General features: G+C 36.8%; 2 protein-coding genes across 3 annotated transcripts in view; both read right to left on the minus strand.

Moving 5' to 3' along the window:
- The window catches only part of Slain1 (SLAIN motif family member 1), a 56,530-nt gene extending 36,756 nt beyond the window's left edge, over window positions 1-19,774 (minus strand). For both annotated transcript variants that reach the window (XM_027941600.3, XM_027941599.3), the window contains exons 1-2: window positions 18,959-19,774; window positions 7,388-7,527 (exon numbers count right to left, since the gene is read on the minus strand). In XM_027941600.3, coding sequence (XP_027797401.1) covers window positions 7,388-7,527; window positions 18,959-19,572 — 754 coding nt within the window. In that variant the 5' untranslated portion in view covers window positions 19,573-19,774. The remainder of the gene's footprint in view (window positions 1-7,387; window positions 7,528-18,958) is intronic.
- The window catches only part of Scel (sciellin), a 104,169-nt gene continuing 99,924 nt past the window's right edge, over window positions 19,644-23,888 (minus strand). Inside the window, exons 31-33 of the mRNA XM_027941563.2 lie at window positions 20,179-20,291; window positions 19,970-20,072; window positions 19,644-19,885 (exon numbers count right to left, since the gene is read on the minus strand). Coding sequence (XP_027797364.2) covers window positions 19,644-19,885; window positions 19,970-20,072; window positions 20,179-20,291 — 458 coding nt within the window. The remainder of the gene's footprint in view (window positions 19,886-19,969; window positions 20,073-20,178; window positions 20,292-23,888) is intronic.

A 23,888-nucleotide genomic window follows, 5' to 3' on the forward strand; every position in this document is an offset into this window, starting at 1 on the left:
TGCAGATTTTGGAGCATTTCAGATTCAGATTAGGGATGCTCAACTTATACATGTAGGTCTAAGCACAATCAGAAGAAAGGGAGCAAACTAAGAAAGTTCTTTCCAATTTTCTACTATTGTTCAGTAAACTACCTTTCTAAACTGTTCAGTTTAAGATCCCTAATTCTAACAAGTATTTTTTATCTATAGGTAACAAAAATAAACTTACCCTCTTCCCCATCCCACCCCCCCCCCAAAAAACATGCCAAGAGCCCTGTGGAATCTATTAAATGTCCCTCCTTACACTTAATAGATAAATGGTAAGACATTGAGAGCAGGCCTCTTGTTTCCAATCACGGAGTTAAGTAGTGCTGAGACACTAGAGACACTAAATCTAACTACTTGATTAAAACTCTTTGCACCATATACATTCAAATGACTAGCATTTAACATCTACAATGTAACAGGAACTATTCCAATACAGGAAAGGGTTACAGCAGGTAACAAAACAAACTTAAGTCCCCACCCTCAGAACTAACATTTTAAAGAACATGATTTTTTGTTGTTGTTTGATTAGTAGGATACCATTTACAATACCAAATGTTCGATGAGAATTGGTTCCTTTATACATCTAGGAAATTTAAATGAACTCAAATCAGTCAATTACAAAAACCAAACATTCAGTGCTTGAAACAAGTTTAAAAATTGTATTAAGCATTGCAATTCAAAAGAAAATTGAGGTATAGGCCTCTATCTGTCTTTACTGGGGAAAAGACAATAAATGTCAAAAATTAAATAAGAGAAGTTAACAGAACAGAGTGCCTTCAAGTAGAAAACTAACATTGTTAGGACCATCTATAAAGATGAAAACCAACCAAGATTCTGAGTTTTGGTTAAGACTGCGTACTCCAATCAGTGCTCAGAAAAAAAGAAAATATTATTCTGTGCTGGCTGTTGTTAATTTTATACAATCAGATTGTAGGTTTGGAGATTCCAGTGATTTACTTTCAACATTGCTTTCTGGATATTATCCAAAAAAAAGCCACTTATGCCATTCAAATATAATAGGATGAAACCAATATTTAAGTCTTTAATGTCAACAAATTTGTTTTATTAGTATTTATTTAATCCCTTACAACAAATCTACAAATAAGTATGAATGGAGAAGAGGCTGAGAACACTTAAGTAACTTGCCTATGCTGATTACTTGATACATAAGAATTTATTAATTATAAAATTTAAATAAAAGTCAGTTTGGAAAAAAGTTTTGGGATATATAATTTTATAAAAAGTCTTTTAGATTCAAGTCAATTAATATTCCACAGAAGAATTTAAGAGTATAAGGTACAATTAGTTTTCTCTAAGAATATATTTTACACCAAAAATAATTATCCTATTGTACCTTAAAAAAAAAAAAAAAAACTCACTTATTTAACCAATCTGCAAAACTATCTATAGCTACGAAGACAAAATATTTCTTAAAACAGTCATAATGTGAGTGCTATCTCCCTAAAAAAAAATATAATAAATCTTACAAAACATCCTTCTTTTCTCAATTTTTTTCCAGGAGGCAAAAAAAAAAAAGACTTCTCCAGAAGGTCAGGTTTGGGAGGCTGGTGTGGGGCCCAGTGTTAAAGCATTTGCCTAGCATGCTCAGGCCCTGACTGCCATACCCTGAGCTATAGAGTCAGCCAACCCTGGACCAGGATCTCCGAAACCATGAGTCCCAAATAAACTCTTTTTTCTCTACATTGTTCTTGTCAGGTCTTTTGGTCACAATGATGAAAAAGCTGACTAAAGTAGACAGCTAACTTACCCCTACACCTAATTTGCAGCCAAGAAATCAGCACAGCCTAGGGAGAGAGGGAGGGAGGGAGGGATGTATAACCAGATCTACCCACCAGAGATATCTGGATCCCCCAACATGTTCCGATAGAATTAATCTTTGAATTTTTGAGTAATTTTCTTTTCAAAAACATCAGGGTCCAAAGTAAGAACCAAATATCTAAAATCTTTGCTTTCTAATAATCGTCATCTTATCTGAAGATCCCTACTAACATTAAAGAGCAAAAAAAGAGAAAAGTTTGTTTTTTAATTGGGCCAATAATTGTACATACTTAAGGGTAGAGAGTGATGTTTTGACACACATATGTATACTGTAAAAAGATCAAATTGAGATTTAGCATATCAATCACCTCAAACCTTTACCATTTCTTTGTGGTAAGAACCTTTTTAAATACTCTCTTCTAGGAAGATCAATAGGGTTGAGGAAGGGGATCGAGAGGAAGGAAGGCATGGGGAAATAATAGGGAATAAAAACTACCAAATCATGCTGTGTCCATGTAGGAATACACCACAATCAACCCTGAATATATAATTATCGTCAACTAATTAAAATAATAAAAAGAAAATTGGAAAAGGTTAGGAAGAAGAGAAGGGAAAGTACTGGGGAATTAGACTGATCAAATTATGTTTTGTGCATGTACAAATATGGCACCATCTGCTATTATGTATAATTATAATGTACCAATAAAAATTTAAAAATTAAAAAAGATAGAACTTTATGCTTTTCACTCCTATATGCTGATGAGAGTAAAAAGCCTAAGAGACAGGCAGAGGACTGGGGAAAGAGTATGAAACAGGATAAGTGTCCCTTCTTCCCCATCTAATGGCTCCTAGTTGTGGCAGTGGATTTCTTAGTGAACAGTCTAGGCTTTCCTCTAAAGCTAAGAGATGGCAAGTAAGGAAATGCTGCAAGAACCACCCCCCACCACCACCATCTTACAATACTCAAAATCGAAACTGAAATTAAAACAGTGGTTAATTGTAAAAGAACTACACATTCATTTACTTCAGCAACAGTGTCTGTGGGTCAGGATCCCTTCTAGGTGTTATGGAGCTGGTGATCCACAAAGTGTCCCTGCCCTTGGGCAAACTGTATTCAAATGAAGAAAAACCACCCTAGTCTCAAAAAAAAAATGATCAGTAATACCTCTTATTTGAAATTGCTGATTGTCCCAGAGATTACTGCAAGTCTAAAAGAAGAAAATGCTTGTTAGAGAATTATTGAAACTTCTAAAATATGGAATACTCACATTATTCCAACTAAGTATTTATACTATATTATGAATAAAGTTAAAATCATAATTTCTTATTTATGTAGTACAACTTTAAACAAACAAACAAAAAAAACAGTTTCACCATGTTTCCTGGGCTGGTCTCAAACTTGCAATACTCCTGCCTCAGCCCCGCAAGTAGCGAGGATTACAGGAATTCACCACTGAACCTAAGTGTTATTTCTATTGATTAACTATCATTGACAAAGAACTCTCTTAATTGGAAGCTAATAATTCTTCAATATGAAAGACTAAATACAAATTTCTCCCTGTTTTCTTCTGAAACCACACTATAGTGACACTTAATGCCAAGTCTTATATCCACAAGGAAAACTGAATAGGAGAGAAGACAATATCAGATTAAGGAGGGTCACAATACCTTAGAGGAAAAAATAAACATTAAGTTAGAGATGTGGGCTTTAGCATTCTCTAAGGGCCAACAGTGAGGGAAACCAATACAGATGCAAGGTACCACAGAAGGTAATGAGTTCTATGGTGAAGCAAAAAAAATCAGGAAGACTGAATAATCTATAGGAAAATACTTAAATCCTCCAGCTCCATCCCCTGCCCAAGCAACCGTCCTTTCTTATAACAAAGACAGGTTTATGTACCTGAATGAACTGAAACAGAAAGCTATTAGATTTTAAGGCTATAAAACACAAATAAGCATACCTTTCAAAAAAAAAAAAAAAAACCTAATAAAATAACAGGAAGACTAAGTGAAAACCTGCGTACTAGAAGTGAGCCCAGTGAGGGCAGGACCTAACATCTGTGCTGTTCACTGTTATATCCCCATTACCTACAATGGCACCCGGCACAAAGAAGGTAGCTAATAAACATGCAGCAAAAGCTCAGATGATGAGTTATTATAATGTCCAAGAAAGTAGGACATCAAAGAAAATCAACAACAGAAAGCAAGAGAGAAAAATATAAAAAAACATGGAGATCGATCCAGGAAATTTAATATCTGACCAATAGAAATATCTAGAAAGAATAGAGAAAACAGGGTAGCACAGGGGTCTTATAAAGAATCAAGGTAATAATGTTTCCAAGTTGAAAGTAACACTAAATGCCTAACAAAAAGAGAAAGTGAAAGAAATTTATCATTTCAAAATACCAGGAATAAAGACAAGATTCTAAAACACTCATCTTGATTTAGGTAGAAAGATTACAAAGAATCACAAACAAGAATGGCACTGGACTGACTCCAATGACAATCCTGAAACTAAAAAAAAAAAAAAAAATGGAATATTACTTTGTAAATTCTGTAGAAAGTGGCTTTTAACGAAGAAATTGAAGCCTATCCCAAAGAACAATCAGGTGTAAGGGTGAGGAGGAAATAAAAACATTTTCAGACAGACAAGGTGCTCAAAGCTCACCTCCCACATATTTTCTTTCCCTTCCTACTTCCCACAAAGAGCATATAAAGAATGCATTCCACTAGGAGAAGGGAATATAAAGAAAAGGACATCTTTGTATCTAAGAATCAGGGGACACCACACTATGAAGGGGTCAGGTGAATTCCAGGAAAAAGCAAAAGGACATTCCACCCCACAATGGCTGTTGGGAAGCAAGAGACCATTCCCAAGAGAAAAAGACAACAGAGGACTCAGAAGGAGCAGCAACAAAACGGAGCCCTTGGAGCTACATGGTCTGTCTGGAGAGACTGGCAATAAATTAATGAGAAGAGATCCAAGGGGAAAAAAAGTGTCTTTTTCTAATTACCTAAAAAAAAAAAAAAAAAGAGGAAAAACAAAGTATCAAAGAATATTGAAAGGCATGAATGCCTCTATCATAAATACTCATGTATTCTAAAAATAGTAAACAGCTACATCAGGAGGATGTGCAGAGATAATGTATAAGGATGATGTTAAAAGGATTAAACCTTCACAAGTCAAAAACCAGTGGTTGATGTTTAAAAATTGAGAATTTCCACTAATAGCCATCCAACATTAGAATTAATTTAGAAGAGGTAAACAGAAAATCAAAACCAATAGCTGGGAAATAAAACAGGTATGGGGGGATGGGGGCAGGAGGCTTCTACTTTTCTTACATACTCATAAGTCTAATATTTCATAAACTGCAGTCATTATTTTATAAAATCTAAGTTTGTTTTTTAAAAAAAAGACTTTTCATACAGTAAACCTATGTTAGCCTATTATTTCTTGGCTAATCATAGGATTCTGAATATTTGAAGAAAAGCATTTAGTCTGATAGCAAAAGAGGTTCTATATTTATACAAATTTAGTAAAGGGCTAATTTTGGTTTCAAAAAACTAGCTCTCAAAACTCTTTAATCTGAAGTTTAAATAAATCATGCATAAAACCATAGCATGTCCATTCTGCTTTAGCTCCTTGCTGACAAAAGGAAAATTAGATAATCAGCATATAGTCTAAAATATCAAAAGCACTTATCATTTACTATTATTTACATTAAACTTAACAAAAGCCTCTCCTCTACTTTTTCAAAATCAACCATGTATGCAAATAAACTAAATTAGGGGTTGCCAAACTGGCCTGGGGTAGCCCAAATCCAGCCTGATGCTGTTTTTCTAATACTTACCAGCCAAGAAGAGTTTTACACTTATGGGGGGAAGGTATCTTTATATATAATGAAATTTATCAAATGGCCTTCAAATTCAGGTATTTTAAAAAAAAAAGATTTTATTAGAACACAGGCTTGCTCATCAATGCTTATACCCATGGCTGCTTTCTGGTGATAACCAAGTTGAACAGTCATAATAGAGACTGCGTGTCTGCAAAACCTATGATATTTACAGTCTGAATCCTTCCAGAGAAAAGCTTCTTGACCCGTAGGCTAAATGACTATAATTCTGAATTTCATTTGACTATTGCTTCAAATTATTAAGCCAAATTCATATATAAATGTGTGAATATGCTAAGTTCATGAATCAAGGGCTGCTTGAGTATGGAGCCTTAGAGCCAGGTCTACAGGACTCTTGAAAAGTCCAGTGGAATTTAAAATTTTGCTTAGCATTTGAGGTAAGTGGGAACAGAATCAAATCTAGGGTCTCCTGACAGTGAGATGGTTGCTCTAAGAGATAAGCATCTGGGGCCAAAGGTTTAACCCTAGCACACCTTTGTTCCTCCGCCACCTTTCGACTATCTGTTATTATTTCATTTTGTTAAAATTCAATAAAACATGCTCTTCAATCTTCAAACATGTCCTCCAAATGTTTAAGAGATCTACTGATATTCACTTAAAACTGTGCCAATCCAGCAGGAGAGCATAATGGTTAAGGACAGAGTTTCTGGTGTCAGACTCCGACTGTCGCTCTGGTCTTGCAATTCTCTGTCTCTAAACTTCACTCTTCTTACCTCTAAAAATGACCACAGTACCTACTACACTTCAGGTGAGCATGGTTAGACTGAATGAAGGAAGTCAAGAAATTAATGTACTATCACAGAATTAAGAGCTCAAGAAATGTTAGCTACACTTTGTTTCATGTTCAAATAGTTCATAAACATTCATTTTCCTTGAAGAGACAGTATTTCCAAACTTCAGTGTACCTAAGAGTACCCTAGGATACTTATTCTTTAATCTGGAGGGATGGAACCTGTATTTTCAAGCTCCCTATGATTTGGATACAGGTGGTCCATGGAATAGAAACAGTGTTCCACAGAATAGAAACAGTGTTCCTAGATGATGAAACACATAGGGGAAGTTGAGAGACAAACTAAAAACCTTACAATCACAACTTTAAGTGGTTGACTATATCAAAATCATAAGGAGCCAAGTAATACTCATTCCTTAAGCTGTTTTTTCCCTTTACAGTTGTCATTGTTCTTTTACTTAAACCTCTTCTGGGCTCCACAAGGTAACTAATGTTATACACAAAGATTTTTTCCTAGTTTACGAAGGTTAGGACTTCCAGTTACACATCCAACTAAACACTGAAGTAATTCAGTAAGTTCCATACTCAGACCCCAACAGAATCCCAGTTTTCTATCTTAAAATTCAGCCATAAAACTATGTAATGAAGACTGACCCAGTTCACTTATTGGCATATTTGCAAAGAGAAAGAAAAAAACTGAAGGGAAAAAAATGTGTTCGTATGTTACAATACAAACTAAAACAAGCTAAAAATAGCACAAAACTAGAGCCTATAGTGAGAAACCCTGATGTGTGATCCTGGTGAAGGGAACTGCATGCAATACCTGCACCATAGGGTGAAGTTTTTTTCAACTCAAGTGTCTATTCCAAAACCAGCAACAAAAGCAGAGCTCAGAATGGCAAGAGTTGGAGAATGCAAATGCACATGTTCACAATACCTTGCTCCAGTCTAAAGCACAGGGAACGTCTGGCTGCTTCCATCTCAGGAGTCGGGTTATCTAGGACGTGTCTACACCACTGCAAAGGATTCAGGGATTTCTCTGATGAGGTGAATGTCTTTGAAGAGCCAACGTATAACCTTAAAAAAAGAAATCTACATTATAGGTATGATACAGGTATACAGAGAGTGCCTCTCTTCTGGGGAAGACAACAGGTATTCAACAGTTTCTATAGGAACACAACTCACATTTGAATACTTCCAATACCAAAACTCATTTTTAACAGGCAAATATCCCCAAACAGAAATGATTTTCTCCAAAGCCTGGTGAGTACTATTTCAAAAATAGGTCTAGCAATTTTCCCCTTAACTGTGTTTCACAGAGTAGGAGATCAGGGTTTTGGATACTGAACAGGCATCATGAGGATCTTACAGTATCATTTTACACATTTAGAAATGAACGTTGTCTAATTCTCCTGAAGCAGAATTCTATGTGAACCTGGGCTAATGGATGTAAACATGACATGGGCCACAAGGCCAACTTTGGTTATGTTTTTTTTTTTAAATAAGTCCAAACACAAGTCAGTTAATTCTCTGAACTCTAAATATTTCTGTCATCTCAAATCTACACTAAACTTGATATGTACTACTTCATTAAAACCAAAGAAATACCTTTAAAAGTTTGGGGCAAAATTCACTGTCAGCATCTACACCATTGCATAGTAACAGGTAGTATTATTTTTAATACTACCCAGAGGTACTACAAGTTACAGTAAAGGTTTTCTCTCATTGACATAACTATGCTAAGGTAAACTTATATTTTTAGTGATAGGTTAAATAAAAAAGTTTAAATAACCAGCAGTTATTCAAAAAAAGAGGAGAAAGTTACTTCCCTGCAATTGCTGGCTCTAGTAATTGACCTTACTAAACTTAAGTTTATCCTAATTATCTCATAAAAGTAATACTCCTCAAAGTAACTACAATTCTAATGAGCACTTATTCTTGAAATTATGTACTTTAATACTTTTACTTTTACTACTCTGTACAGAACTCCTACCTTTTAGAGTAATTCATAAATTACTGATAGAAGGGGGATATATTATTCTTCAGTAATTTGTAGCTCAGGGATTGGCAAACTCTGTAAAGGCCAGCTCATATGCCCAGCTTTGTGGACGCAATCCTAATAAACATGGCTGAGTCTCTATAAACTTCACTTACAGATAAACTTCCCATCATTTTCACATTCTACATTTTTTAAATTTTCTCCATTATTTTGAAATGCAAAAATCTATATTTCCAGCCATACAAAACAGGCAACAGACTTGATTTCCTTCAAGGTCATAGTTTGCTAACACGTGAAGATTCCAAAATATATCTCTTTTAATCTATTAAAGGGTAATTGCAATGTATTATTTTCCTTATAGTGTGGTCTACAGTCCTACCTCCAATAAGAGTACACAAATTAATTACAAATTCATATTCCTGCACTCCACCACAGCCCTACTACGACATAGGTAGGTTATAACTCCTGCTACCCTTCCTCACTAATGGACTCCCAACTTGTCCAGTACTGGGTACCTCACCTTAGTTCGAACAAAAGTCAGTGCAGGCTAGTTGTTCTCAATCTACTTTGATACTTCAAACACAAATCACTGGGCTATGCCCTGCCCCCTGGTTTCTGATTCAGTAAACCTGGAGTAGAGTTAAAGAATCTGAATATCTAATAAGCAGGCTAAGCCAATCACGGTAATTCACTGTTGCCCTTTGCCTAGTGACTTGCCCAGTCCTGGATACTATCCCAGCTAAGAAAACCTGAGGGGAAATCATTTGATATGCTTGTGGGCAAAATTTTCCTTATTAAATCTACAAAAGGTTTTTGGTAGATTCCTCCGGATTTTTTTAACATGGTTAAGCCATCCATGAATAAAGCCAGGTTTGCTTTTCTTTCCAATCTCAATGTTTTATCTGTTGTCTGACTGCACTGGATAGAATCTCAGTGCCAAGTAGAAGAAAGCAGATATCCTTACTTTGTTCTACTATCGGGCACACTATCTAATATGCTGATTTTTTTTTTTTTAAATGGGGCCTTTCATCTGACTAAGGACATCTTCTTCTGTTCTTCAATTCGTTGGGAATTGTTATTTAAAAAATGTTTTTTTCTTGGCTAAGTATTGAGATTATAATGATTTTTCCATTTTAGTTAATATGGTAAATTATGCTGATGCTTGAAATGTTAAACCAGACATACCAAATTTAAGAGTGAGAGTCTAAATATCGTTCAGGTGTCTCTTCCCCTTAAATCGATCTATATAATTAAATCCTAATGAAAATCTAAGCAGGATTTAAATTTTTTTTTTAATATAGAAGCTGAACGTAAAATTTACACGAAAGGCAAAAAATCCTAGGATGGTCAAACTGTTTAAAAACAAAGTTGGAAAGCTGTCAGTAATTGAGCCTTATGACCAAACTACGTAAGTACAGATTAGTACGACAAAGATAAAGAGATCAATGGGGAAAGAATAAAATTCAGAGATAGACATAAATAAAAAACTGAATTTTAACACAGTACAAAGAGAATTCAATGAAGAAAGGACAGCATTTTGAACAAATGGTGCTGGAACAGAATGAATAATGGATGGCCATATTAAAAAAAAAAAAAAGTTTAAAGGAAACTCTGATCCATACTTCACACAACATCCAAAATTAACTCAAAATAGATGAGTCAAAATGTAAAATTTGAAACTGTAAAACACTTTTGCTAGAAACCATAGATGGGCAAACCATGTATGATGGGCTTTGCCAACCAATATTTTTTAGATACAATTCTAACACTGAAAGCATGATCCATAAAAGAAAAAAAAAATTATCAATTGACTTGTAAAAAAATGAAAACTTTGCTTTCTGAAAAACACAAAGAGAATGAAAGACAAATCAAACTGGGAAGAAAAAAACTGCAAATCATGTGTCTGATGAAGAACATGTATGTAGCATATGTAAGACAATCTGCAAATTCAATAATCAATTTTATCAAGGCAAAAGATTTGACTATGTTTCACCAAAGAAGATCTGTTGGTAGTAAACAGGATATGAAAAGATGCTAATCATTTGAGAAATGCAAACTAAAACCATAATAAGATATTACTACACACCTATTAGAATGGTTAAAATTAAAAAGACTGGCCATAGTAAGTTCTGAGGAACACATGGTACAATTGAAATTTCTACTGCTGGTAAAAATGCAAAATGGTATATCCACTTTGGAAAAGAGTTTGGCAGCATGTTAAAAAGTTAACACACATTCACTCTCTGTTCCAGCCACTTGAGTCATTATTTATTTACTCAAGAGAAATTTAGACTTATACATAAATATGCACAATAGTTTTATTCCTAACAACCAAAAATTGAAACGACCCAATACCCACCAAAAGATGGGGTGGATTGGGGCTGGAGTTGTGGCTCAGAGGTAGAGAGCTTGCCTACCATGCGTGAGGCACTGGGTTCGATCCTCAGCACATAAAAATAAAATAAAGACATTACATCCACCTATAACTAAAAAATATTTTTAAAAAAGATGGGTGGATAAACAAACCATGTTTCTATCCAGGCAATATAATAGCTCCCACACACAAAAAAGAAAAAAACTACTGACTCATGGAATAAAACTTCTAAAACCAGACTAAAACAAATCCATGAAGAATACATGCTGTATTATTTCACCAATATAAAAATGATAGAAAACACAAACTAGTCTTAAAGTTAAATAGCATTAGGAAGGAAGGAATACAAAGAGCCACAGTCAATTTAAGTGTTGAAGTATGTTCACTATCTTGATCACTATGAAGGTTTCATGGGTATATTCATATTACTATTAAGTTGTACATTTTAAATATGTGCAGTTGATATACCAAGTATACTTCAGTAAAGCATTTAAAAAATGGTCACAAGGACTGGGAACTGATTCCCATCCCTCAGTATTCTTAAGATGAGAGACTCAGAGCTACCATCTACCATATGTTCAAAGAAAGAGAAGCAGCAGCCACAGTCCTAACAGAAATGAGCCACTAATCAATCAACTGTGGTACTTCCTTATCTCTAGACTTAATCAATTTTGCTCCCTATTACCCACACAATGCATGTCTCTGAGCCTCTGCTTATTCTCAAGTTTCACTCTGCTACCACCTGAAACTACTGTCTGAGGCACCACTGCCCATGATCTCCAGCATTTCCTGTCAATATGTTCTGTTGCTAGGAATCTTCTACCAACCATCTTGCCTCTGTGTTTCAAATATTCCAACATTTCCTTCTAGTTACCCTCTCAATTACTGATAAACTGTACCAGTCAATGAGCTCCACCCACCTGGATCTTTAGATCAACTTCAATACCTTCTTTGGTTATGAATAGACAACCAATGATACCTAATATATGGAATACTCCTATCACATAAATTGCTTAGATTAAAAAATAACAAGAAAAAGAACACAGGAGAAAAAAAACACACAAGGAACAAATGAAAATACCAACACAACTATAACTGATATCATCTAAGAGAAAATATTGCATTCATACACACATATAAATATTTAAAAATAAACAGATTGTTCATTCTTAGAAAATGAAACTAATGTAGCAGAAGCAAAAGTGTCAATAAATGAGTTTGGAATATCAAGTTGAAGAAGGGAGAAAATTCCCAGAATTAAAGGCAGGTCATGGGATTCCAGAACAAAAGCACCTACAAATGTCCAGTATAAAAAACAGAAAGACCCATACCAAGGTATATCATGATGTTAGAATACTAGGGATAAACAAAGCTGAAGAAAAAGTTACAAAGCTATTCATATTACAGTGACTTCAATAGCCAGAACATAATAAAAATTACTGCCAAAAAATGCCTTCAAAAGTAAAATGACTGGCTTAGATTTTCATACCCAACCCAACTACAAAATTTATGCAAGGGCAGACATTTTCAAATATGCAGAATCTCAAAATATGCTTGTCATGTGTGTCCGCTTTCTCAGAAAGCTATTCAGATTCCAATAGCTTTCATATTTCACTTATTTTAGGTAAAGATAAAGGATTTAAATAGGGAACTCAACATATGCGAGAAACTGAAGAAATTCCCATGACAACAGCACTAGGCACCCAGCCTAGTGAGCAAACACTAAAGACGGAAGAAACATGACTAAGAGTTTCAGAAGGGATACCACTACAAAATAAATTTCTGAAAGCACATTTAAGAGATTAACAAACGTGTAGGACTTTACTGATGAATTTTATGGTTCCACTGGAATGTTTGAGAAAATAATTTGTGACAAAGAATTTTCAAAAGTAAAGGGGAGAGAGAGGAGACAAAAGAATACGAGAAAATAAATGCAGCATATGTTTAACAGGACTCAACTAGTAACAGGTATTATTGTAATCCAGACATTCATTCTATGATTAAAAGAAAATCTATAAAAGCCATTATGAGGAGGGGGAAAGGTTAGGGCAGTTAGAGGGGAAGGAAAGAAAGCTGTAGTCTTCATTTTCCATTAATTTCTACAGATGTGTAAGTTTTAAAGATAAAGACTTCTGTTCATTTCTAAACAAATAGCAAAAAAATAGGATGAAGTGATACCTGTATGAAAGACTTGGAAGTAGGCAGGAACATGGACTGCTGCCTTCTGAAACAAACCTTGCTAAAAGGTATTTGACCTTACATACCATGTCATGTATCATTTTGATAAAACTGAAGAAGCATTACACAAATGTATGGCATGAAGACAGAAGTGATCACCAACAGTCAAGTCTCCAAATAATATGTCCAGGAAAGCCTACTATTTCTATGACAAGACTAAGAACAGGATTTAAATAAATTTTTTAAAAATGTAGAAAGTTAGAGATCCTGTAGCTACCAACTCCTTGAGTAGAATATATCTCCAAGATTAGAGAAGCAATGTAAAACCTAGGTAAAGATAAAAGATTTAAATAGGGAATGTAGCAGAAGCAAAAGTGTTCATAAGATGAGAGACTTAGAGCTGCCATCTGTATCTCCTGTATCTTTCCTAAACAATTCTAACCTTCTAAAAGATCACAAAAATCACATTACTTGTTGTCTTTACCAACAATAACATTTGTAAGATCCTATTTTGCCATTACTAGTGCACAGACCTCCTAGAGACTTACAAACTACTCTTGCAACATCAGTTTCCTTAACGGTATTGATGGTGAGTTGAAATCCAGCAATATTTGAAAACTTCAGAACTCTTCACATATTAGAAAACTATCACTTGAAATATTAGTGTAATTTTCTTTAACTTTTCTTCAGTAACTTCCAAAGCACATGCCTAGAAAGTGTCAAAAGTTCATCCTGTTCAAAGAATCCCCTTCTTTTACATACATTTCACATTCTGGACCCCCAACTTGATATATGTGGTGACACTGGGAGATCAAAACTAATGTAAACCTACTTTAATGATGCTGAATGTTTCAAATCAAGCATTACAACTGTCATTAAAAACAAAACAAAACAGAAACCTCAGTTATCCCCCAACTCCCAAAATATGTTTGGCTCTAAAGTTATCCTTCTGCAAATAATATAAAACCAATAGTACAGGAAGCAAAATATGTATTTGTAGACCTAACACTAAAAGGTGATTTGTGATAATTTTCAACAAACAGTTTTAGGAGCCTTCAATCACCCCAACTTTTATTTTAAGGAAAGCTGAAATATCAGCACTGAGGAGCACAACCAGTCTTGTTCACATAAACACATTCTGATTCCCTAGCTCCTAATGGGATCAAACTAGGCAGCCACTACAAAAACCTAACACAACTAGCTATTTAAGAGACACATGATGTCCAAATTTTAGTTGCTGAATTGTTCTACAGAAAATTTTCCCTCCACCCGTCTCATCCCACGGGAAGGATCTAAACTTCTATTTCAGTGTCTCATTACAGGGTTTCAAAGTTACTCGCTTAAAATACACATATTCATATTTCCGTCAAGTCCATTTGCTCCTAACATTGTGCATTTTCAATTAGAATTGTCAGAAAGTGAAGCACCCTCTGGTCTTTTCACTAAAAATCAATTATGCAAAAAACAGTTTAGGTGGGCTAATTTAGCTGTGCCATATGTATAGTACAAGGTGTTTAACAGCTTTGATGAAGAACTGGCAATGATTTCAGCCAGCTGTTTGGGGTCTTAATGTTACACATGGAAGATGAATATCTCATTCATCAAATTTCCATTAATTTGTATATATCACTATTTTCTCTAGTATAATTAACAACTTTTCTCCTGTCCCTTCCAGTTGGGCAAAATTCCTGCCACATCCCCTTCACAGAAGTCTCAATATTCTGCTAATTGTCATTCCACTAAAGTCTCCTTACAAGGCAGTATTTTATATTGGCTAGCATATTTTCATCTTGGCATTTTCTCATAGAGAAAAATGTCTTCTTGACTGAGGTATAAAAGGCTTGACCTCTACTAGGGCACTACACTTTCTTCAGAGAGCTGGCTTTTTTTGTTTTATTTTGTTTTGTTTTGTTTTTAACTAATTTCTCCAAATCCACTGTGCTTTTCAACAGTGTAAATGGGTATGTTTTTAACTTTTACCATAACACAACTCAGGACATGTGTAAAACTGAAACATGTTTAATCAACACAAGTTGAGTGATGCAATGAATTATAACTTTTTATTCCACTCCACTTCATTTTTTTTTAAATGCTGGTAAATACACTCAATTGACCTAATGACCCACTAGTAGGTCACAACTTAGTTTGGGGGACAGGGGTGGATATCAGTGGTCTAAACACTTGTCAATCTGGGTCCATACTCTGATTTTCAGTCTGAACTCTTTCAGTAACCAGCTGGAAGAGCTCATGTAAATCACATAACCTTGCAGCTTCTGTCCCTCAACATTGAAATAAGGGAGCTGCAACAGGCCATAGTAAGGTTTACCATATAGTTGACGGCTCACATTGCCACCTCCTAACAATCTGATTTCCTTTGCTTGTATCCAAATATTTCTCATCCTGTGACACTGAGGCAGACACACAGATCTTTAACATATCTTTCATAAAGATTAAAAAATCCATCCAGTCAAACCAGGTCCCATGTATGCATCAAGATTTTAGTCCTTTTAAAAAAGCTTCTTATTTGCTTCTGACTCTCAGAATTTCCCTTTATACATTCTAGCCAACCATCATCTAAAGAGAAGAACTCTTAAATTAGTAGTACAATAACTGAGAAATCAGTACAGGAAGACATAAACTTTTACTACAGAGTCATAGCAAGTGGACTTAGGAATTAAAGTTCTGGAACTCTTGTCTACTTTTCTGTGACATTTAACTCAAGCAGCACTGTGCTAAGATAAGCAGGTTGTATTAAAGCAAAAGTAAACATTTCAAACTCAATTGAGATAAATATTTAAATATGAAAATTTTGTTAAAAAGCTTTTCAAAATGAAGTAGAACATGCATTTCTCCTTAAACGTGTGTGTGTGTGTGTGTGTGTGTGTGTGTACAGTACTAAGAATTAAACCCAGGAGTACTCTACAACTGAGCTATATCCCCAGCCCTTTATATTTTAAGATAAGGTCTTAATAAGTTGCCACAGTAGCCTTCAACTTGCAATCCTCCTGCCTCAGCCTCTCAAGTCCATCCAAGTCACTGGGATTATGAGCATGTAGCATCCACCTTTAAACATTTTTTGGAAGATAACTACTTAAAGGTTAAGAAAAAAAAAAATGTTAAGAGAAATAATTGGTTCCATTACTCACAATATTCTATGTACACATAATTCTAAAGCCAAATTTTGTCCAAGTAGTCAATAAAAGTATATCATAAGGCTTTACTAGAAAAGACATACTTATTCAATGACAATACATTTGTAAACCCTTTCCTAAAGACATTTTAGCAGTAAGTACTATTCTAAACAAATTATCAAATACCAATGTTTAACTTCATTAAATGATTTCATAAAAAGGCATGAATACTAGATGATACAGCTAATAGTAACTTGTTCCATAATACTATTACTTTAGCAATGATGTAATTGTTATGAGTTGGAGCTACTTTTACAAAAATGTACAGATGTTAAATAAAAGATAAGTGTAAAAAATCTGGTATGCATATATTTGTATACTGATTTGGATAATTATCTTTTTATCATGAAGGATCTACAGAGTGTTAACAGGATTAATTCTGAGGCATGATAGTAGATTGGAGAAAAGAAAATGAACTTTTACTTGTGACTTGATACCCACTTCCGGTTTAAAATAGATTTCAAGTAACAGGGTGCTATATATCCTCTCTGATTGTTTCTTAATATGCAGAGGATTTTTTTTAATTGCCATCTGCAAACATATCAGGGAATCCAATTGAAAAGCACTCTATTGTGAGACCACAGGATAAACTGAAATATGTACAAATTTATAATAATAAAGGAACTTTACAGTGCTCTGCAAGAATTAACAGCGGCTTAAACCTTAAAAATTAAACCCCATTGATTACTTTTTCGTCAATACACCAAAATGTTGCAATGCAAAAATCACTTAATGTTTAAAATACTGTGATGAAACCTTAAATTTTTTTTAAGCCCATCCCAATACCTTAATTATCCCATTCTTTTTCTACCTGTGATCTATTCCTGTTCGTTTTGAGGAAGATAATCTACAAATAGTGTATCATGACTATAGAAACATTTGTAAAGCATCAAAGAATTTATTCACCTACATACTTGAAATTCATAGAACCTACTTTAATTTATATTTGTCTTAAACCATCTGAAGAATGAATGTTAACCCCACTAGTTTTTTAAAAAGTTACTTCAATGCTATCTGAACAAAAAATAAAAGCCTAGATATAATATTCTAAACTAAATATGGTTTAAGTTACTAATCAAATACTCTTGCTAAATGTAAGTTTGGAAACATGATAATATTTTTAAAGTATGTGATTATTCTCCTATATCACCACCAAAAATACAAACAGGCTTCTTTCACTGTCTATGTATACCATCATCAAAAAAGGCCAAGTAGGGACTAAATTATTCAAATAATTTAAAAGTGGGATAAGGGATTACAGTCATTATTGAAAACCTAAGAACCATCAAGAGACCATTTTCTAGTGCCATAATCAGACAATTAGTATAAATAAAGTCTGGGCATTATAGCAACAAAAATAAAGTGCAGAGTCTAAAAATGGCTTAAAAGTTCCAAGAAGTGTTGTTTAATTTTTACAACTTAAGCTATCTGCAGAGCTGCCAAAAAGTATTAAGGAGAATGATGAACATGCTGATTACAGCTCTAGATGTTTTAATCCTTGAATCAAACCCATTAGCTAATGTATTTTACAGTGCTTTGTCACATGAAAGTGTAAATGAAAAGGAACACTGGTTCCCAAGAGAAAAATCATAAGGTTCTCTATCTCCAGTTTTCTTTTTGTACAATTATGCAACAGGAACACAAAGTAAGGAAAATCCAGTTTGGAGAAATATGAATGGTGTCAGATAAAAGGACCACAATTCTTCTTCATGACACTGCTACAAAGAGGAGATCTCTATTAACTTCCTGGCATGAACCCAAGCTCCACCTTATCCCACTGTATGTCTAGTGGCCAAGGAAAGCATACAGAACCAAGAAAAAGATATGAAGTGATTGAATGACTCAATTTGTGAACGAGCATCAGGAAAAACACCTAATAATGGAATTTGATAACTTCCTCCTCCAAAAATTACTAGGTCACGGAAAGTTAACACACTAATCAAATTTCAATTGAATAAATGTTGCCTGTCTCAAGTTTTCCATAACCAACTATAAAAGTTTCCAAAAATAAGAAAAGGAAGTTTCTCTAATAGCAATTTTCTTTTATCTACATTTTAACTCTTAAAGTTCCTTGGTTCCTAGGTGTCTTCAACCTGTTCACTCTGTTCCCCAAAAAGCCTTCATTGTTGACACCATTCCTGATGGAAAAGCCAGTGACATCAGCAGATTTAAAAAGCAAGTCAGTCTAAGAAAAAAAAAATCATCATCAATGAAAATGCAGCGAAAGAAGGCACAGTCTGCACAACTTAACTGCAAGAAGGAATCTCTAGGAAGAGATCCATCACTAGGCGGCTTCGGCTGCCACGAAGGACAGTAAGCAAATCCTGTCCAGCATTCTTTTGGAAGGAAATAAGAGTAACAGTCGCAGACACAAGCCAACCCCTACCCACTCCCACCTGTCTAGCAGCCATCCCCCACTATACACACACTAGAATGGAGCGGCAAGATGACAGAGATTTTGCCGTTAACCCTAACGAGGAGCTTGGGACTCAATAATCAGCAAAAAGCAGAACACAGGCAGATGGAGGAGACCAGTTCATCCCCCGATGGACCAATCTGAGATATCAGAAAACAGGTTTCTGCCTTTGTGAAAAGCTTCATAGCCCAGCTTGACACCTGCTAGGTCACTCGGCCCGCGGACTGCAGGGGAAGAAGGTGTTATTGGTATCCACCAGGTCCCCCCCCCCCGTCCCTTGCCCCCTTCCGCTCAGTTTCCGGGACCTCCGAGGCCCGGGTCTTGGGGAATAGAGCCGAGGTGGTCAGTACCAGGTGTAGTCGTCCTCGTCCCGCCAAGCTGCTATGCTCTCCAGGTCTAGCGGCTCCACCTCGTCCAGCAGTGTGGGGGGCGGCGAGGGCGGCACGGTGGCTTCCCCCGGTGGTGTCCCCGCGCCCCCTGGCTCTGAGCTGCCGCCACCCGGGCCAAAGAAGCCCGCCGCCGGCTTGAAGTAGACGAAGGGCGCCTCCGAAGGCTGTGCCAGGCTGCAGAGCAGGGAGGGCGCAGGGCTGGGTAGGCAGTAGGTTCCCGGGAACGCAGAGCTGGAGCCGCCGCCAGTGCTGGCGCCCCCGGCGCCTAGCGCCAGCCCAAGCCCTAAACCCCCCGGGGCAGTGGTGGAGGTCGCAGCGGCCGGGGGGCTCCGTGGACCCAACGGGCTGCAGGCCCCGGCTGGGGGCGGCGCGGAGGGCGGCGGCGGCGGTAGCAGCAGCAGGTGCGGGGCGGCGGCCGCAGTGGCCGCCCGGCTACGCAGCTGCTCGTTCTGCTTCTCCAGTTTGCGCACCAGCTCCTGCAGCTTCTTCACCTCCAGCTCCGCGTTCACCACCGGCCCCGAGCCTGCTCCGGAACCGCCCCCCGCCGAGGCGCATTTCACCTGCTCCGCCATCATCGTGGGCCCGGAGGGCGCCGCGGCCGCCGCGGGTGCGTGCCGCCGCGCCGACTCCGGAGGCTGCGAGGAGACTAGGGTTCCTGTGCCGCTGCCCCAATCCGGGGAGCCGAGCACGCTGGGACTGAGAACCACCCGGCAGTTCGCATCAGCACCAGGGCCCTGACTCGGGCCGAGGCTGCCGCCGCCGAGCTATTCTGCACATGCTCAGTGCGTCCTTCCAGTCCCTTGGGCGCCGCGGCGGCTCCGGGTTTTAGCCGCGGCCCCGAGGCGGGGCGCGGGCGCCGGGGGGCGGGACCGGGGGTGGAGGAGCGGTCTGGGGCTGAGGCCCACGGGAGGTGGGCGGGACCTGCAGCGCTGACCCGAGCCCAAGGCCACTACTCCCACCCAAGCCACTTACTCCCAGGTGCCTGATTGGACTTGACCTGAACTTTCCCGCCACCGGCACTTCCTCCCTGCAGCCGAAAGCGCACTATGCAAATCGCAGACCCAGGGGTGGGGTGCTAAAAAGCCAAAGCAGGTGCATACCTTAGAAAAATGCTGGGCTTCTGGTTTGCTCTCTTCCGAAAGCACTGTTAGGCTTAATAACAATATTTATTAGTCACGAACTGGTGAAACCTGTAGAAAATCGAAAGACTGGGGAACATTGTCCCAGAACCAAAAACTAGACCCGTAGATGTAGCCTTTGGTGGTGAAGAAACAAAATGGTGAGAAAAAAGAGGCTGAAGAGAAAAAGGAAGAAATCCCTGTCACTAAGAGAATGATGAGCTGCTAAATACTAAAATCACGAGAGCTTATTCTTAAATAGTCAAATTTTAACTATTCCCACCAATATTTGTCACCATAAAAAGATAGTTGGTTTTTCATATTCTATCCATACATTTATTAGACAAAATATCTTTGAGCACTTTCTCTGAACCAGACATCGTTCTTAGAACTGGTCATACAAGCAGTGAACATAAAAGGCTGAAGTTAATCGTTACCGGGAGAAATGAGCAACATTGTTTAACACTCCATCTGTTAAATAACGTACAAGCTATAAAAGTCATACTTGCTGCGTCAAAAACAAAATCTCAGAACTTCATACTTTGTAATCTCACCTGCAAGCCTTCTCTAACCTTTCAGAAATCATAGGGAAATCTCTTTTTATTTTTTTCCAACAAAAGACATTTGAATCAAGTTTAATTCAGTTAACGTTTACTTAGCATTTTAAGTGACACAGAGAAAAGACTGATATTTTATTATGAGAAAAGTTCACATTGCTGATTCTCATCCTCAGATGATATACAACTATCTGGTGGATGTCCTTGCTCAGGGACTGAACATACCAATCTTTGTTACAATGTACTGAATCCGCCTTGAACTGTTAACACATTGTATCTATTGGCTTTAGATTTGGCTCCCTGACTTCCTGCTCAGAAACATTTGTGTCTGTCTTCTTAGATGTCAACTTACACCTCTAGCTTCTTTGTCAGTGCAGGGTGGCTGTTCTGCATTTAACTTGGTTGGTGAGAGCTTTAATAAATTAGATTAATTTATGTGGTAACTACCGCGGATCTTCCCTACCTGGGGTCCTAGCTTGCTAGTCTACCACCCAACCACCTGTATCTCCCATCACCTTTCCAAGTTTCCTTCTATCTTTTGGATATATTGGTTATTTCTAAAACCTGGAGAAGCGGAATGATACTACTGAAAGTCCTAAGTAAAAAATCTATTGAAGGTTTTTTCCGCATGCTCAGTGGCAGATGTGGGTAGCAGTATCCCTGCAACACAAAGAAAGAGAGACGACAGACACAATGAGAACAAAGAGCTGCTGGGTTCCACATTAGTGAAAGAAATTGGGAATAGGCACATAGTGAGGACAACAAGAATTAAGATGTAAAGAAAAGCAGTCATTTTTACTGCAAAATTTATGCACTCTAATGAAGGAAAGAAACAGTCCTCTCCTCCCCCATTTACCCAGTATGGTCTATAGAACACATCCAAGCAACCAGAAGTCAAGCTTTGGAACTGCGTTTTCTAATTAACAATTATCATGAATGTTTTCCTTATTTTAAAAGAAAGCACTCATTGAAATTTAAACATAGAAAAGAGGGGAAATATTCTATTTTACATTTCTATTCTGCATTATTCTTCTGAAAAGACAAACTTGCCCTATTCCTGCTTTGAAAGTGTGAAATAATTCATGTTCGCAGAAATTTTAAATCATTATTTTCCATCAGAGCCCTCTTCCCCCACACCTGAAAAGGTGTGTATATACACATACCAAAGACACTTAAAATGCACCTTGTTTTCAAGCCGGTATCTCCAGGATGCAGTCTCTCCAACACATAATTTAAAAGGTTGATGGTGTTAGGGTTTTAATTAAGCAGCCTTGATTTTTTTATTTTGATGCAAATTTTAAGCTGTGTACTTTGAAAGAATTGCATGCATATTTGCTCAATTTAAATATTTTTATTTTTATTTTAAATGAAGTAATAAGGTGATTTCAGAGATTTATAAAGAAGATATTAAAATGAATACATATGTCTCTTTAGAAACTTTATGCTTTAAGGATACAGATGAAACACCATCAAGGCATGGGAAACACCCATATGCAATCTATAAAAAACCAGGGAAAGAAATGCATATTGTTCAAGTAGTCCCTATTCATTACACTTTAGAATTACACTAAGTTCACTGTAGGTAATTTTAAGAAATAAAATAAACTTAATTTGTATTTTTACATCTATCTCTTAATAGTATCTACACATTTTAGTTATCAATTTTATCATTGATCTAGCAACAGAATGGCAAAAGTAACATAGTTTCTTCTTAAACATATAGATATACTTCTCCCAGGAAATCTGAGAACAGTTCCTAGTTTCATGGATGAGCTGGATTAGTTGCCCAAGTTTAGTCATGAAAATGATAGCAGCTCTCAGCAGTTTCTAATGGCTCCACCATATTCTTCCTTACCCTTTGCCTTGAGTAAAATTTCTCTGAAATAATCCCCACATATTTTAAATGTAGATTTTAAATCAGTGCAGCTGACAGTCACTACGATGAGCACCACATTAATTCAAGATCATAGAGCCAATTACCCCAAGGAATGAGAAATCATCAATGTGTAAATCTAAGATCAAGGATCCCCAACTGTGTTTTTAAGTTAATTCAGACCACAGTGTTTGAGTGACTCTTACATCTCTTAGTAGAGATTCCTGTTTATCCATACAGTGTAGAGTTGAATCCTCTCAATCCTGAGGTCCATGTGCCCCACATGGTGTCTAGCACATAGCGAAGGAACACTGCAATATTTTTAAAATTAATTAATTTATTTTAATTAGGTTTATCTGACTGCAGAATACATTTTGATTCATTGTACACAACTGCAGCATAACTTTACATTTCTATGTAAACATTTCTATGGTTGTACATGATGCAGAGTCACACAATATGTGCAGTCATACATGTACTTAGGGTAATGATGTCCATCTCATGCCACCATCTTTCCTGTCCTCATGCACCCTACCCACCTTCCCTCCCCTCTGCCCATTCCCAAGTTCCTCCATTCTTCCCTTGCCCCAATCCTCCCGTTATGGATCAGCATCCACTTATCAGAGAGAACATTTGGCATTTGTTTTTTGGGGATTGGCTTACGTTTCTTAGCTTGATATTCTCCAACTTCATCCATTTACCATCAAATGCAATCATTTTATTCTCTTTTAATGCTGAGTAATATTCCATTGTGTATATGTACCACAGTTTCTTTATCCATTCATGTATTGAAGGGCATCTAGGTTTGTTCCACGGTTTAGCTATTGTGAATTGAGCTTCTATGAACATTGATGTGGCTGCATTACTATAGTATGCTGATTTTAAGTCCTTTGGGTATAGACCAAGGAGTGGGATAGCTGGGTCAAATGGTGATCCCATTACAAGTTTCCTAAGGAAGCTCCATATTGCTTTCCAGATTGGTTGTACCAATTTGCAGTCCCACCAGCAAGTATGAATGAAATATCTTTAAAAGAAAAGAGGAATAAATATATATATCCCCAAGGTGTAGTTGAAATTTAGACAAGAACCTAATTAGTTATTTCCATAAATTTCAGTAAGCATGCGGTAGCAATATGGAAATATTTGAAGGCTTTTTGCAGATCTCATGATAATCGACTATTTCATATCTAATCCAAATAAAACTAGAAAAATATTTGCTATATCTGATGTGTTGCATTTTAATGTAAGGGGATAATGTAGAGAGAATACATGAATCCAGAACTCACAGGACCAATTCCTGTGTTGGTTGTACCATTTTAACCTCACCCAACACTGTTCCTTGT

Source organism: Marmota flaviventris, chromosome 4 (genome assembly GCF_047511675.1).
Source record: "Marmota flaviventris isolate mMarFla1 chromosome 4, mMarFla1.hap1, whole genome shotgun sequence".
In the NCBI taxonomy this organism is placed as follows: Eukaryota; Metazoa; Chordata; class Mammalia; order Rodentia; family Sciuridae; genus Marmota; species Marmota flaviventris.